Source organism: Anolis carolinensis, chromosome 2 (genome assembly GCF_035594765.1).
Source record: "Anolis carolinensis isolate JA03-04 chromosome 2, rAnoCar3.1.pri, whole genome shotgun sequence".
Lineage (NCBI taxonomy): Eukaryota > Metazoa > Chordata > Lepidosauria > Squamata > Dactyloidae > Anolis > Anolis carolinensis.
Genome location: NC_085842.1, coordinates 22026450 through 22042381, shown reverse-complemented (window position 1 = coordinate 22042381; position 15932 = coordinate 22026450). Strand labels below are relative to the sequence as shown.

The 15932-nt window shown below is 39.9% G+C and overlaps 1 protein-coding gene across 1 annotated transcript in view; it reads left to right on the top strand.

Moving 5' to 3' along the window:
* The first annotated feature begins 355 nt into the window (after positions 1 to 355).
* The window catches only part of LOC103278105 (zinc finger protein 883), a 29573-nt gene continuing 13996 nt past the window's right edge, over positions 356 to 15932 (top strand). Inside the window, exons 1-2 of the mRNA XM_062973561.1 lie at positions 356 to 642; positions 9560 to 10704. Of these exons, the coding sequence (XP_062829631.1) occupies positions 9614 to 10704 (1091 nt within the window). The 5' untranslated portion in view covers positions 356 to 642; positions 9560 to 9613. The remainder of the gene's footprint in view (positions 643 to 9559; positions 10705 to 15932) is intronic.

Here is a 15932-nt window from a genome sequence, read left to right as displayed (position 1 = left end):
CTACTGTACTGTATTTATGAATTTAGCACCAAAACTTCAATGTATTGAAAACATTGACTACAAAAACACTGACTACTAAAAGGCCGACTGCGTTGGATAATACAGAACGTTGGATAAGTGGAGGTTGGATAAGCGGGACTCTACTGTACTTTAATTGCCATGGCAACATGTGATGGGATAATGGGAGTTGTAGTTTTTCCAGATCTTTCCTTGCCAAAGAGTGCTGGTGTCCCACCAAAACTACAAATTCCATGATTCCATAGCATTGGGCCACGTCAAACTGCATTAATTGAACAGCGGCTGGATGGCCATCTGTCGGGGGTGTTTTGAATGCAATTTCCTGCTTCTTGGCAGGGCGTTGGACTGGATGGCCCAGGAGGTCTCTTCCAACTCTACTATTCTAGGATTCTATGATTCTATAAGAGTGTAGAGATGCACCCACTATGGGTTTCCTTGCCTTTCCATTGATACACTGCCTTGTCCGCCTCCAAAGCACCTGGGAGCCCATCCTGGTTCCTAGAGAAGCATTGTTTTGCCCAGGAAGTCTTTGAAGAGAACCATCCAAGGAGCATCGCTTCCGCTTCCGGTTCTTCCTTGGCGAGGCGGGAAAGCTGAAAACAGGCAGAGAGGAGACACGAGGAGGTAAGGATGCCATGCTGGGCTTGCTGGGGCTGCAGGACTGGCCTGGTGGGGAGATTGACAGGAGCATGAAGTGCAATGCTTGGGGAACAGATTGCAATGCTGGGTGCAAGACTGGAATGCAGGTTGCAACTGTGGATGGAAAGGAAAACCTTCCTTTGCTAGTTTTACTTTCCCCTCTGGAGCAGGGGAGGGGGGGTTCTTTCAATGCAAGGTGGTCTCTCCCCCAAAATGTATTTTATTCAATCTATATATATAAAAGAGTGATGGCATCAGGGCAGCGGACAAAACTACAAAACTACAAGCCCTCCAACCTTGAAATTTGACAACACAACCCATCATTCACGGCTCTAGGTTGATACAACAAAAAGAAAAGAAAAATAAAGTCCTAATTAGAGGGAGAGGAATAATTGTTTTTATCCAATTGATGCTAGACCTTGGTAAAAAGCATTGATATATGTGAATTGAACCAGACATAACAATTGCAATTGTTTTATGGTTTACAAGGAAACAATCCTTTTCCTTGCACTTCTTAGGTGCTTCCAAGTTAATCCTTCAGGGTGGACCTACAGTAGAGTCTCACTTATCCAAGCCTCGCTTATCCAAGCCTCTGGATTATCCAAGCCATTTTTGTAGCCAATGTTTTCAATATATCATGATATTTTGGTGCTAAATTTGTAAATACAGTAATTACAACATAACATTATTGCGTGTTGAACTACTTTTTCTGTCAAATTTGTTGTATAACATGATGTTTTGGTGCTTAATTTGTAAAATCATAACCTAATTTGATGTTTAATAGGCTTTTCCTTAATCCCTCCTTATTATCCAAGATATTCGCTTATCCAAGCTTCTGCCGGCCCGTTTAGCTTGGATAAGTGAGACTACTGTATTTGCTAACAGGGTGCACCTGCACTGTAGCAGTTTAATACTGCTTTACCTGCCATACTCTATGCCATGTAATCCTGGGAGTTGTAGTTTTACAAGAGCTTTAGCCTCCTCTGCCAAAGTCCTGGCACTACTCTCAACTACAAATCCCAGAATCCCATGGCATGGAGTCATGTTAGTTAAGGTGGTCTCAAATGCATTAATTCTACAGGATAGGTTAGTCCAGGGGTCCCCAAACTAAGGCCCGGGGGCCGGATGCGGCCCTCCGAGGTCATTTACCTGGCCCCCGCCCTCAGTTTTATAATATAATATATTGTATATACATATAATACATATAATATTGATAATAATATTATGATGTAATTCAATATAACACGAATAATAATACCATATAATAATATTAATTATATATTCTATATTACATATAATATTACTAATAATATTACAGTATAGTGGTATAGTTCAATATAGTAATATATAAAGCTAATATTGTGCTATGCTAATAATATAATATATTGTATGTACTTGTAAGCCACTCTGAGTCCCCTTTGGGGTGAGAAGGGTGTGATACAAATGTAATAAATAAATGCAGTAAATAATAAATAAATAAATAAATTTTAGACTTCGGCTCACCCAAAGTCTGAAATGACTTGAAGGCACACAACAACAACAACAACAACCCTAATTAACTTGACTATCTCACTGGCCAGAAGCAGGGCCACACTTCCCATTGAAATCCTGATAAATGTATGTTGGTTAAAATTGTTTTTTTAAAAAATATTGTATTGTTCTTTTGTTGTTGTTGTTGTTGTTGTTTTTGCACTACAAATAAGACATATGCAGTGTGCATCGGAATTTGTTTGTATTTTTTTTTTCAAATGATAATCCGGCCCCTCAACAGTCTGAAGGATTGTGGACCGGCCCTCGGCTTAAAAAGTTTGAGGACCCCTGGGTTAGTCCAAGACTGAAACCTGTATACTGTTTTACTCCTCCAGGTTATACCGTATAGTACAATAGAGTCTCACTTATCCAAGCCTCACTTATCCAAGCCTTTGGATTATCCAAGCCATTTTTGTAGTCAATGTTTTCAATATATCGTGATATTTTGGTGCTAAATTTGTAAATACAGTAATTACAACATAACATTACTGCATATTGAACTACGTTTTCTGTCAAATTTGTTGTATAACATGCGACACCGGAGATAGATAGATAGATAGATAGATAGATAGATAGATAGATAGATAGATAGAAGATAGATAGATTAATTGTTTTCCAGTTGTATCTCTGTTTTCTCAAATGGCTCTCCATAGGATCCTTTGGCATATACCTTCCCACATTACAATATTCACAACACATACGATCTCAGGTGCAAGGGGGAAATGGATGTTAAGTGAAATAGCTTGTTTTGTTTTGTTTTTCATCCAGTTTGGATCTGTTCATATTTTTATTTGTGGATGAGAAAATCCCAAGAGGCTTCAGAGTGTATGGAGATGAATATTATTAAGAATCTATTATGGACAACACTTGTGGCCAGAGATGTTTTGGATTTCAGATTTTTAATTTTTTTAATATCTGTATTTGCATATACAGTAGAGTCTCACTTATCCAACATAAACGGGCCGGCAGAATGTTGGACAAGCGAATATGTTGGATAATAAGGAGGCATTAAGGAAAAGCCTATTAAACATCAAATTAGGTTATGATTTTACAAATGAAGCACCAAAACATCACGTTAGACAACAAATTTGGCAGAAAAAGTAGTTCAATACGCAGTAATGCTATATAGTAATTACTGTATTTATGAATTTAGCACCAAAATATCACGATATATTGAAAACATTGACTACAAAAATGCGTTGGATAATCCAGAACGTTGGATAAGCGAGTGTTGGATAAGTGAGACTCTACTGTATGTGTATAATGAGATATCTTGGGCTGGATATGAGTCTACAGCAGGCGTGGGCAAACTTCGGCCCTCCAGTAGGAATTGTGAGAGTTGTAGTTCAAAACACCTGGAAGGCTGAAGTTTGCCCATTCCTGGTCTACATTGTATGGCAGTGTAGATGAGGCCTTATACTTATATAATGCAATTGAACTGCGTTGGACTGCATTATGTGTATCTACACTGACCATTGCATTCAAATTGTCAATTTGGATACACTGCGGTGGTTTCAACCTGGGGTCCCCAGATGTTTTTGGCCTTCAAGTTCCAGAAATCCTAACAGCTGGTTACTTACTTACTTACTTACTTACTTGGGTGATCCCTCGTAGACTGAGCATAATGGTCCTCCAACTGTAGTGTCTTGGCGGTGGATGCGGAGGTGGCTGTGGAGACCTATTCTTGACCCGTATGTTCTTCCACAGTGAGGACATCGGTTTCCAGATGGAAGGCAGTCACGGTCAGGGTTGGCTTGACGTGCATTCCTCTTGTCATCTTTCTCCCTTAAGCCCTCCATTCGTGCCTCTTCGAACTCCGCAGCACTGCTGGTCACAGCTGACCTCCAGTTAGAGCGCTCAAAGGCCAGGGCTTCCCAGTTCTCAGTGTCTATGCCATAGTTTTTAAGGTTGGCTTAAAGCTCATCTATAAATCTCTTTTCCTGCCCACCAACATTCCATTAACAGCTGGTAAACTGGCTGGGATTTCTGGTAGTTGTATTTATTTATTTATTTATTTATTTTAAATAATTTTTATTGAGGTTTTACAATGAATTGTGGGGGAGGGTGAGGGAGGAGGATATGACTCATGTATGTGAGGGGAAGCATAGGAAAAGGAAGGGAGGGAAATATTGGGGAATAGGTGATTGGGGAGGGGAAGGGCAATAGGTAAATAGGGAAGGGGGGGAAAGCCCTATCCTAGGGGGGTAGGATAGGGGGGAGGGGTACATGACTTCCAATCAACCAGCTTCCATCTTCAAACATGTAGTTTCTTCATTTCATCATCATTGAAGATATTCTTCCAGGGGTGACCAATTTGTTTCTCTCATTGGTCTTCCCGTAGTTTTTTTGATCAGGAAGGTTAGTCTGTCCATGTTTTTAATATCCATTAGTTTCTCCAGCCACAATTCTTTTGAGAGATTTTTTCCGTCCTTCCAGTTTCTTGCTATCACAAGTCTGGCGGCCGTTACCATATATGTAAATAGTCTTTCCTTATTCTTCTTCTCTTGCTCTGGAGTTGTTATCCCCCCTTCTTTAAAGTTATATAGACCTAGTAAATAATATTCCGGTTTGCACTCAAATTCCAGTTTTAATATCTTTTTACATTCTGTGTGAATTGTTTTCCAATACTTTTTTATTATCTTACAATTCCACCACATGTGGAAATATGATCCTACTCGTTCCCTACAATGCCAACATCTATTATCTCTATTTTTGTACATAAATCCTAATTTTTTAGGCGTCAAATACCATCTGTGTATTGTTTTCAGCCAGTTTTCCTTTAGATCAGTAGAGTAGCATAATTTAATTTTTTTATTCCATATAGTGTGCCATTCATCTATAGTTATAGGTCTTCCCAGGTTCCTGGACCATTTTATCATTGATTCTTTGACTATTTCGGATTCCGTATTCCATTCAAGCAGTTTTTTATAAAGGATTGTTATAACTTTTTTCTCCCTTTTCAGCAGATTGTCCCAAAAATTTGTAGTGGTACTGAAACCTAATTTTTTATCTTTTTTATAACATTCTTTTAATTGATGATATTGTAGCCATGTGACATTCTTATATTCTTTTTTAATGTCCTCCCATTCTTTCATCGGGGGTATAAGTATCCCCGCCTCTACTTTCTTAATAATTTCCGAATACGTCGGCCATTTTTGCCAGCCGAGCAACCTACGTTGCGTTGCCTCTAACGGAGACAACCAAAGTGGGGTTTTTTTGTAAAGAAATCTCTTATATTTTTGCCAGGTTGCCAATAATGCTGCTCTAACAAAGTGGTTACCAAATTGTTTATCTATTTTCGCTTTGTCTTGCCATAAGTAGCCATGCCATCCCCATCTCAGGTCACTTCCTTCTAGTGATAGTATTTTAATTTTTTCCAATCTTACCCAATCTCTTATCCAATCTAACGCACATGCTTCATGGTATAAATTTAAATTTGGAATGTCAAATCCCCCTCTTTCTTTTGGGGTAGTCATCGTGGTAAATTTAATTCTAGGTTTTTTATTTTTCCAGATGAATTTGTTTAGTTCGCGATTCCAATCGTTGAATAGTTTTTTGCCTCTAATGATGGGGATGTTACGGAAAAGGTATAGTAATTTAGGCAATACATTCATTTTTATTATTACTATTCTACCCAATAGTGATATATTTAGGTTTTTCCAATTTTCTAGGTCCCTTTTAATCTCATTCCATTTCGTTCCATAATTAAGTTCCAATAGTTGATTATTTCTATTTCCTATCCAGATTCCTAAATATTTAAATTTCTTGACAATTTTTAATCCCGAAATATCTTTAAGTTCCCCCTGACTTTTGTTTGACATATTCTTTGTTAAGATCGTTGTTTTTTCCTTATTAATTTTAAAGCCAGCCAGGGTCCCATACTCCTCTATTTTCTCTAACCAATCTTTTATTCTTTCTTTTGGGTTTTCTAATATACAAATCACGTCGTCGGCGAAGGCTCGTACCTTTAATTCTTGTTTCTCTATTTTTATACCCTTTAAATTTTCCTCTTTTCTTATTGATCTCAATAAAATTTCTAAAGTAAATATAAAGATTAAGGGGGACAGTGGGCAGCCCTGTCTTGTTCCTTTTTGAATTTCGAATTCTTCCGTCAGCCTGCCATTTATTTTTATTTTTGCATATTGTTTTTCATAGATTGCATTAATCCCGTTTAGAAATTGGTTTCCCATGTCCAATTCTTCAAATAATATTTTTAAAAAATCCCAATTTACATTGTCGAAAGCCTTCTCCGCATCTAATGCTAAGAGGCCGACTTCCTTTTGGTGGTTTTGTTCAAGATATTCAATGGTGTCAATAACAATCCGGATATTGTCTTTTGTGCTCCTGTTGGGCAGGAAGCCTGTCTGATCTTCCGCAATCCATTCATTTAAGAATTTTGTGAATCTTTCTCCCAATACCTTGGTATAAATTTTATAATCGTTGTTCAGTAATGATATGGGGCGGTAATTCTTTACGTTACTTGGATCTGTTCCCTCTTTATGTAACAGAACTATCTCGGCTTTTTTCCACGAATCTGGTATTTTGCCTTCGCTTAGAGCTATGTTCATTATTTTTTTTAGGTATTTCAATATTATTTCCTCATCAATTTTGTAAAAGCCGGCGGTGAATCCATCCGGACCTGGGGCTTTATCTGAATTTAATTTTGCTATAGCTTTTTTGATTTCTTCTACTGTAATTTCTCTGTTTAAGTTAAATCTATCCTCTTCCGATATTTTTGATAACTTTTGTTTACAAATATATTTTGTTATAGCTTCTAAATTGATTTCATCTTTTTTATACAATTTTTTGTAAAATTTCTCAAATTCAGCTATTATTTCATCATCTGTACATATAATTTTCCCATTTGATTTAATATTAACAATTTGCTGTTTGTTTGTTTTTTTCCTTATTATTCTAGCTAGCCATTTTCCTGGCTTGTTGGCGTTTTCGAAGGCATTTTGCCTTGTCCACTTTAGTTGCTTAGCCAGATTCTCTAATTGGAGGTTCATTTTTTCTTTTTGTAAAAAATTTAATTTTATTGATATATTACTTTTACCTGGGTCTAATTTCAATTTTTTTCCCATTCCTCGATTTCTCTTTGTATTTTTTGTATCTTTTGGTTTTTGATCCTATTTTTCCTTGCCTTTTGTTGTATAAAAAACCCTCTAGCGTATGCCTTGTATGCGTCCCAAATAATTTGTGGATTGGTATTGGAATTATCGTTTAGTAAGAAGTATTCTTTAGTCATTTGTCTTACCCTCTCAATGTCTCCTTCTTGTTTTATCAAATTATCATCTAATCTCCAGTTTCTTGTTAACTTACTTCTGTTTATTGACATAATTATTGGGCAATGGTCTGATAGATCTCTTGCCAATATTCTTGTTTCTTGTATTTTAGATATCAAACTTTTTGAGGCCCAAATCATGTCTATCCTTGTCCATAGCTTATGTCTATTTGAATAGTGTGTAAAATCTTTTTGTTTAGGATTTTTAATTCTCCATGTATCTAATAAATCGAATTCTTCTACTAGCTGTAGAAAATTTTTCGGGAGTGATTTCTTTTCCTTCTTTTGTTTACTTCTTTTTTGTGTTGATTTATCTAAGTTATTATCTATAATACCGTTAAAGTCGCCAATTATTAGCCAGTGATCCGCTTCTGCTTGATTAAATTTTTCCCTTAATAATTTAATAAATTTTCTTTTTGGCCCGTTTGGCATGTAGACATTACAGATTAGGATAGATTCCCGATCTAATATTATTTTGACCGCGATCATTCTTCCCTCACTGTCTCTGAATACCTCTTCTGGTTTTAATTTTTCATCTATATACAATGAGACCCCTCTTTTCTTTTTCCCATCTAGAGAATGGAAGGCGAAGCCCAATTTATTATTTGTTAAATGCCTAATATGCTTATTGGCAATACGCGTTTCCTGCAAAGCTATAACCTCATACTTATTTTTTGCAAAATAGTTAAACAACCTTTTTTTTTTAATTTGAGAATTTAAACCATTAATGTTGTTAGAAAAAATCTTTATTGAGCTTAAAAAACTACTCATCTGTAGCTATGTCACTTGCTGCTCCCTCCTCCTCATCCGACGCTTCCTTTGGATCGTTCCTGGTAAACAGAGGTGTTTGGATGTCCTTTGGCGACTCTTCTCTTCTCTTCTTTGACTGTTTTGGATTTTTTTCCCAGCTTGGTGGTTGTTGTTTTGATTGGTCCTTCTTTAACTTTCTGTAAAATTCATCGGCTTTTTCCTCTGATTTTATCCAAACCTTCTCGTCCTTATAAGTTAACATTAAGCCTTCCTGTCTCTCCCATCTGAACCTAATTTGTAGGCGTTTTAGCTCGTCCGTTAGGAAGAAATATTTTCTTCTGTTGTTCAAGGTAGACTGGGGGAACTCTTTGTAAATCATAATTTTCTTGTCTTTATATATAATCGGATTAAGTTTGGACCTTCTAAATATTTCTTCTCTTGTCGTTCGTTTCACCATGTGGACAATTATATCTCTGGCTACCTTGTTTCTGGTATTTCTGGTAGTTGTATTTATTTATTTATTTATTTATTTATTTAATTTATATACCGCTCTTCTCCCCCAGGGGGACCCAGAGCGGTCTTACATAATGGCAAGATTAATGCCACATATAATACAAAATATAGTAAAACAAACGATCGTAAAAACACACTTAAAAACCAATATCATACCCCATTTAAAACAGTAAAACACTGTGTGACCATTACAACAGGGCCAGTAGCATTGGGTCAAAAGTCAGAGCCAGTCTGTATTCAATTTCACATTAATCCAATAAATACATCAGATTATATCAACCGTAGGCGAAAACACTTGGGGATCCCAGGCTGAGAACCACTTTTGTTTCATATAAAACTTATACACGCATACTGGAGATTATTTGTAGTATTTTGAATAATTCTGCAAATGAAATAACCTTTGTGTCCATTAAACCATCAGAAAGCAAACACTACCCATGTGACCAATTTTGTATTATTTTGGATTTGGAACTCTAGATAAAGGGAGGTCAACCTGTAAAGAGCATCTTTGTCTCCCTAAGTTGTGACTTTAGAACATTGTTCATGCAATAAAGGTGAACAGACCGAGAATGGGCAGTAGGAACAATTCTTCATACCACTCCAAAGCATTATTATGTTCACTTTCAGGGTTTTTTTTCCATCCTATAACTACATTTTTTTTTTGTTTCTCATGCCTTCAAATCATTTTGAGCCTATGGTGAACCAGAAGTGTTTGCATTGAGTGGGGATTCAAGCCCAGTAATAAAACCACTACAACACCTACACAAGGCTAGTCCTGCCCACAAATAAAACATGTTTAATAATTGATATTTTTTTCTCCACAAGCAGGTGACTATTGGGCAGAAAAGAATCGGCAGAGAGCAAGAGCCATAGAAATCCATGGAGTTTGAAAACAATACCAGTCAAGCTGTTTCCTCACGCCAGAAAACCCACCCAGGGGGACAACCATTTAAATGCACTGAATGTGGTAAGAGTTTCAACAAGAGAGGAAATCTTACTACACATGAAAGGATACATAAAGGGAAGAAACCATATCAATGCACAGAGTGTGGGAAGAGTTTCAGGTGCAAAGGAAGTCTTACTGTCCACGAAAGAATTCACAGTGGAGAGAAACCATATCAAAGCCTGGAATGTGGGAAGAGTTTCCCGGTTGCCGGGCATCTGAAAACGCACCAACAACTTCATACAGGTGAAAAGCCTTATAAATGCCTGGAGTGCAAAAAGAGCTTCCATTTAAGCGGTAACCTTCTATCACATCAAAGAGTCCACACAGGGGAGAAACCATATAAGTGCCTCGAGTGTGGAGAGAGCTTCATTAACAGTGGAAATCTTGCTGGCCACCGAAGCATTCATACAGGGGAGAAACCATTTCCATGCTTGGTGTGTGGAAAGAGCTTCCGTTTAAATGCTTACCTTTCTGCACATCTAAGAGTCCACACAGGGGAGAAACCATACGAATGTATGGAATGCGGGAAGAGCTTCAGTCAGAGTCAAGAGCTTACTGTGCATCGAAGGCTCCACACAGGAGAGAAGCCATACAAATGCCTGGAGTGTGGAAGGAACTTCCGGGAATCAGGGAAACTAGCTGTGCACCAAAGAACCCACACAGGGGAGAGACCATATCCATGCCCAGAGTGTGGAAAGAGCTTCCGACAAAAGCCACACCTTACTATACATCTAAGAATCCACACTGGAGAGAAGCCATATAAATGCCAAATATGTGGAAAAAGCTTCAGCTATAGCGGAGGTCTCAGTAATCATCAAAAACACCACACAGGGGAGAAACCCTATAAATGCATGGAGTGTGGAAAGAACTTCCGCTTAAGTACTAGCCTTAACGCCCACCTAAGTACCCACACTGGTGAGAAACCCTATAAATGCACCACCTGTGGGAAATGCTTCAGTCAACATTCGCACCTTTCCAGCCACCGGAGGAGCCACACGGGAGAGAAACCACATCAGTGCATGGAGTGCGGAAAGCGTTTCAGATATAAACAAAGCTTTACTCGTCATGAAAGGATGCATGCGCAGGGAAAAAAAATATCCAAACGCATAGAGCAAAGACCTTCAGTGAAAAAAGGAAACAATGCTTCAAAAAACCGAAGTAGAGTTCGTTCCAAGTGCTCATCGGAATTTTCCTAATTGGGTGTTTATTAAAGTTTGGGTGTTCCGCCACTTCTTCATAAAGTGGGTATGCATGCAAGCCAAATTTTAAATCAGCTCCTTCAAAAACCTATGAGGCTTTGATTATCAAAATGGAACCATTCTTCTAACCAGTTCAGTAGAGCTGCTACAACGGGCCATTGAATAGATGGAAAATCCGTGGATGTAGAGAGACAACTATAATTCTTTTATATATTAGCTGGTGCTCTTTAGTTTTTAATTTGGGTCCCTAGATGTTAGGTTGTAAAGGTAAAGGTTTTCCCCTGACGTTAAGTCCAGTCGTGACTGACTGGGGGTTGGTGCTCATCTCCATTTCTAAGCCGAAGAGCCGCCGTTGTCTGTAGACACCTTCAAAGTCATGTGGCCGGCATGACTGCATGGAGTGCCGTTACCTTCCCGCCGGAGCGGTACCTATTTATCTACTCACATTTGCATGTTTTCAAACTGCTAGGTTGGCAGGAGCTGGGGCTAACAGCGGGCGCTCATTCCGCTCCCGGGATTTGAACCTGGGACCTTTCAGTCTGCAAGTTCAGCAGCTCAGCGCTTTAACACACTGCACCACCACCAGGAGCTGAATGACAATTCCCATCACTTCCAATTATCTACCTTGCAGTCTCAGAATAATGGGAATTGTAACCCAATAGCATTCTTGCTCTGAGTTTGGGGAAAGGCTAAATGGCATTTTAACATCAGACATCAGATCCACACAACTTGTATCTAAATTCAAAACCCTGATTGAACTGAACAAACTGAAGATTTAAGCTCTAGGGATGAAACCATATATTCATCTTAACTGCACCAAAGATCCTTAGAGCCACCAATGTCAGTCCCCTAGGAGTTGCCATAGAGTCAGAAATGTAACCCTTGTGAATATGGGATTTTTATTGTATAGTACTTTTCTTTAAATTTTGCTTTCTGGATGTTGATTATTACAGTGTGAATTAGTTTATCTGTATTAAAACATCAATGAAACTGAAATATTTTTAAAAGAGAGAAATGCTCTGCTATTTAGCAGAGATTTTCAATTTGGTTTTAAGAATCTTTGTGTTGCCATTTTATGCATGCTTGCCTCTAGAAAACAGATTGACCCAAAAATAAATGACATAGTAAGAATTTCTAGAAAGAAGGCTGTCAGTTATTCCTATCTTTAGATATTCTTTTTTTGTGATGATTAGTTTGTATTATATGTTAGATATTTCATATATTCTTTTAGTATATAATATTTAGATTATGAATCCTATACCATTGTAGGAGCTGAATCAAGGAAATCTTACTTGAACTCTAAATAACTTGTTGTCCTCTGTACTTTGAACAAGTTGCTGATTTTTCTACTTTGAACAAGTTGCTGATCTCTGTACTTTAGATAACTTGCTGAGCCTGGCATTTGAACTCTGTATAACTCTTGTAAATCATGAGACATTTATTGAGCAACAATACCCCCAAATATGGTAGTGCCACCTTGTTAGGAAGTGTGTATGAAATCATGAGTTACAACTGCGCATGTTTGTAACAATGGTGTAAATCGAGCTGACACTCAGTGTAAAGGGTGGCAGTTTTACCAACTTTGCTACGTATTGGTCTGGTGACCACAGTGATTACTCTTTGCAAACAGTAAAATTACTTTGAAATCTATCATCTATCTGTCTATTTTCTCCCTCTGCTCCAAGGCAGAACAGAAGGGTAGCATGACTTGCCTGGATATAGACACTATACTCCTATTTATGCGGTCCAGTGCCATATATTCAGAACATTTGTTACTATGGTAGTAGTACTGAAAATATGGCTCCATCTAGGCTGCCATATAATGCAGTTTGCTTGCATTGAACTGCATTATATGAGCCTGCACTGACCATATAATGCAGTTTGAAAACTGCATTATATGGCAGGGTAGATGGGGCCATGGTTAAAGATTCTGTTGTTGATTTACAGCCACTTAATGGTCCTTAGATTTTTCTCTTTTAAATTGATTTATAATACTTAATTTAGTGTTCCTTCTTTTTATAGTCTAGTCACATTAGAACTGTTTCCATTGTCACAATGTATTCATTAATGCATTTTAAGACCATGCATTCTGCATTCACTGTTTTGTAAATTTCTTTCTTTTTTTTCTACCATGTTTTATACCTTTCCAATAAAGTTTACATTTCTTTATTTGTGCATTGTAACTTCAAGTAGTTTCAGGTGGGAATCTTACTCTTGAAGTCTCTGGTTGAAAGTTGTCCTATTTCAGGTCTAAAAATGACAGCAACAAGAAACGAAATAGAAAAAACCCTGAAGCTGCAAAATGGTCTTTATTTGTGGACTCATTTCAAGTAGTATTCCTTCTTCAGGACAATGTCAGCAATGAAGAACAAGTTATATTCTAAAGAACTCATACAAAAGGGCTAATGTTAGGGCATATTATTATTATTATTATTATTATTGTATGACACAGCAAACAAGATAGATATGCTGGATTTCGTATCACAAAATCACAAGTCGAACACTTCCCAAGTGTCTCGGACTGTGTGATGTCTTTTCGGATGATGCGCGCAGATCCCAGTAGGGTGGCCTTTTGCAGTTGGCAGATCGTAATTTTGTCAATGTCTATTGTTTCCAAATGCTGGCTGAGATCTCTTGGCACAGCACCCAGTGTGCCAATCACCACCGGGACCACCTGTACTGGTTTCTGCCAGAGTTTGAAGTTCAATCTTGAGGTCCTGATAGCAGCTGAGTTTTTCCTGTTATTATTATTATATCTCACATTTATGTCAACAAAAGAGTAACTAAAGAGGGGTTTCTAAATATTGGACTGCCTCACCTCTGTAATCTTTTGATTACAGACTGACTTCCTTCACCTCAAGCAGAATGCAACTGGGTGGGAGGTTGACATAGTTTGCATTCATAGCATGTACGTATTTTGGTGGCGGGATAAGATTCCCAAGTCTCTGAACAGTCAATTCCTCCTTCCTCTGAGGGTCCTCATCCCCCCCCCCCCGCCCCCTTCTTTCCCCCCTGTTCCTCTGGTCAAAAAGGACGAGCGAGAGGAAGAGAGGGAGAGATTAAGGGAGGGGGGCTGCAAGGGGGAAGAAGTCTTTGGGGTGGAAGGGAAAAAGGCTTAGAGGGATTCGGTTGGGGAGGGGTGGAGAGGGAATAGGAGGTTGGGAAACGGAGGGGAGATGGGGCTGAGAGAAAACAGAGGGCTGGGAAACGGAAGGGAGACGGGGGTAAATGGTAGGGAGTTGGGAGAGTGAGTCTGGGAGTGTGGGATCCCGGGAAGCAGAGGTTCCCTTGAAGGGTCGATTTGGGGGTTCTGGGTCGGTGCAAGACTCAGATCAGGGGAGAAAACGGGGGATGAGGTGAGGCAAGGGATGGGGGTCGGGTTTGGTAAGGTGGGGGGTAAGCAAATGTCTCCAGAAGTTCCTCTTCTGGTGGAGGCGGGAGGGGAAGTAGGTCTAGAGGGGAGCTTCTGAGGAGGGTAGGTTTTGAGCCCACGTCCCTGCATGGGAAGACTTGGACCCCCTCTTCCCCTTCCACTCTCCCTCTGGCTTAAGGCCATGAACATTGCAATATAAGCAAGCTGGAACCACCTGCCCTCCCCATGGTGAGTCACCTTAGGTCAACACTCCGAATTCGGTGACTCAAGCGGGGGGGGGGCAAGCTGTCCCCCCTTCAAGGGCCACAAGGGGCCACTTATGTGCTCTGAGTTAGCCCAACCTGGCCTGCACCATGTTTTTCGATGCAAAGCCCACCCCAATTGGCCAGGATCTTACCCAATGGAGAATCCCTGGGGATGTCTGCTGGGGTGGGACACCCTAGACGTGCTGAACAAACACCCATTCTTGGCTCAGCCCCTGCCCAGTACCTGACAGTTAACGGAGTAACGACTCACCCAACCGGCTAGGTGCCGCTCGTCCTACCGAGAGTTCCTTCCACCAAGATTGAATGGCTGGCGTCCGTGGGATCCGCAGGTGCCCCGGGAACACAACCGTCCCCCTACCCCGCGATCCTTGAACCTGTAATCTTACAAGCCAGACTGTTCTCACACGCCCCCCGGGTGCCAGATCTTCCCGTGTTTCACCAGGAATTTGTTACCGAGCCCTGATCCGAAGTGCAATACCTCCAGGGCTCCTCCCACCTGGGTCTCAACAACGGGGCCGGTTCCCTTTTATTTTTACAGGGCGTCCCCTGTTTCACGTTGGCGCCTTTCCTTCGAGGAGCTAAAAATCTGCTTCCTCCTATCTGGCTCCTTTGTTCAGTACCCTGAATCAGATCTAGAGAGAGAAAGGGACTGCCAGAGAAATTTGGATGTGAAATGAGGTCAAATTGTTGGTCGGAGGGCCCTCCTTGCAGCCGTTTCTCTCCCCAACCTGTTCCAGAATATCTGGACCAAGGTCGCCGCTTGGAATTTTAGCCTAAAAAATTGATTTTTGGAACTTCCAAGCAAGTCCCTTCGTGGTGAGGCCAAATTATGTTGTCGACCGCGTTTCTGGGGGATCGGGCCCCTTAAGGAGAGAGCCGATCCGGTCCTGAGGGAACGGACCTTGGCGAAGCCAAAAGAAGAATATAAGCCGCAATACAACCTGAAGCCTGAAATGAAGAAGGTCCGCCAAGTTGAAGGAAAATCCGCCAAGGAGTTTTTATTTAGCAATTCAGCTGAAAAGGACGCTAATAGCGATCATTCAATCTACTAGCGTAACATATGTTTCAAATAAAGCCATATTTATACAATGTTTCGGTCTGACAGCCCTTTGAATTTCCCGCCCCGCTTCCCCGCCCATCTGATCGTGGATAGGCTGAGAGGTTGAACGAGGCGGGCTTTCGTTTCCCGCCTTGCTCTGCTGGCCCAATGGGGAGCCGCTTTTTGTCCCCCCTCGGGCCAATCAGAGAGGAGGAGGAGGGAGCTATTGAAACAATGAGGTGACCGGACGGGAAATATCAGATTAATTCTGGCCCAGCCGATTTCTAAAGGAATTTATGACACCCATCAAGGATGTCCGGGGTCCTGTCACGTTCACAGATTTTAGATATATCTTTGGGGTGTCAGACGGGAAGT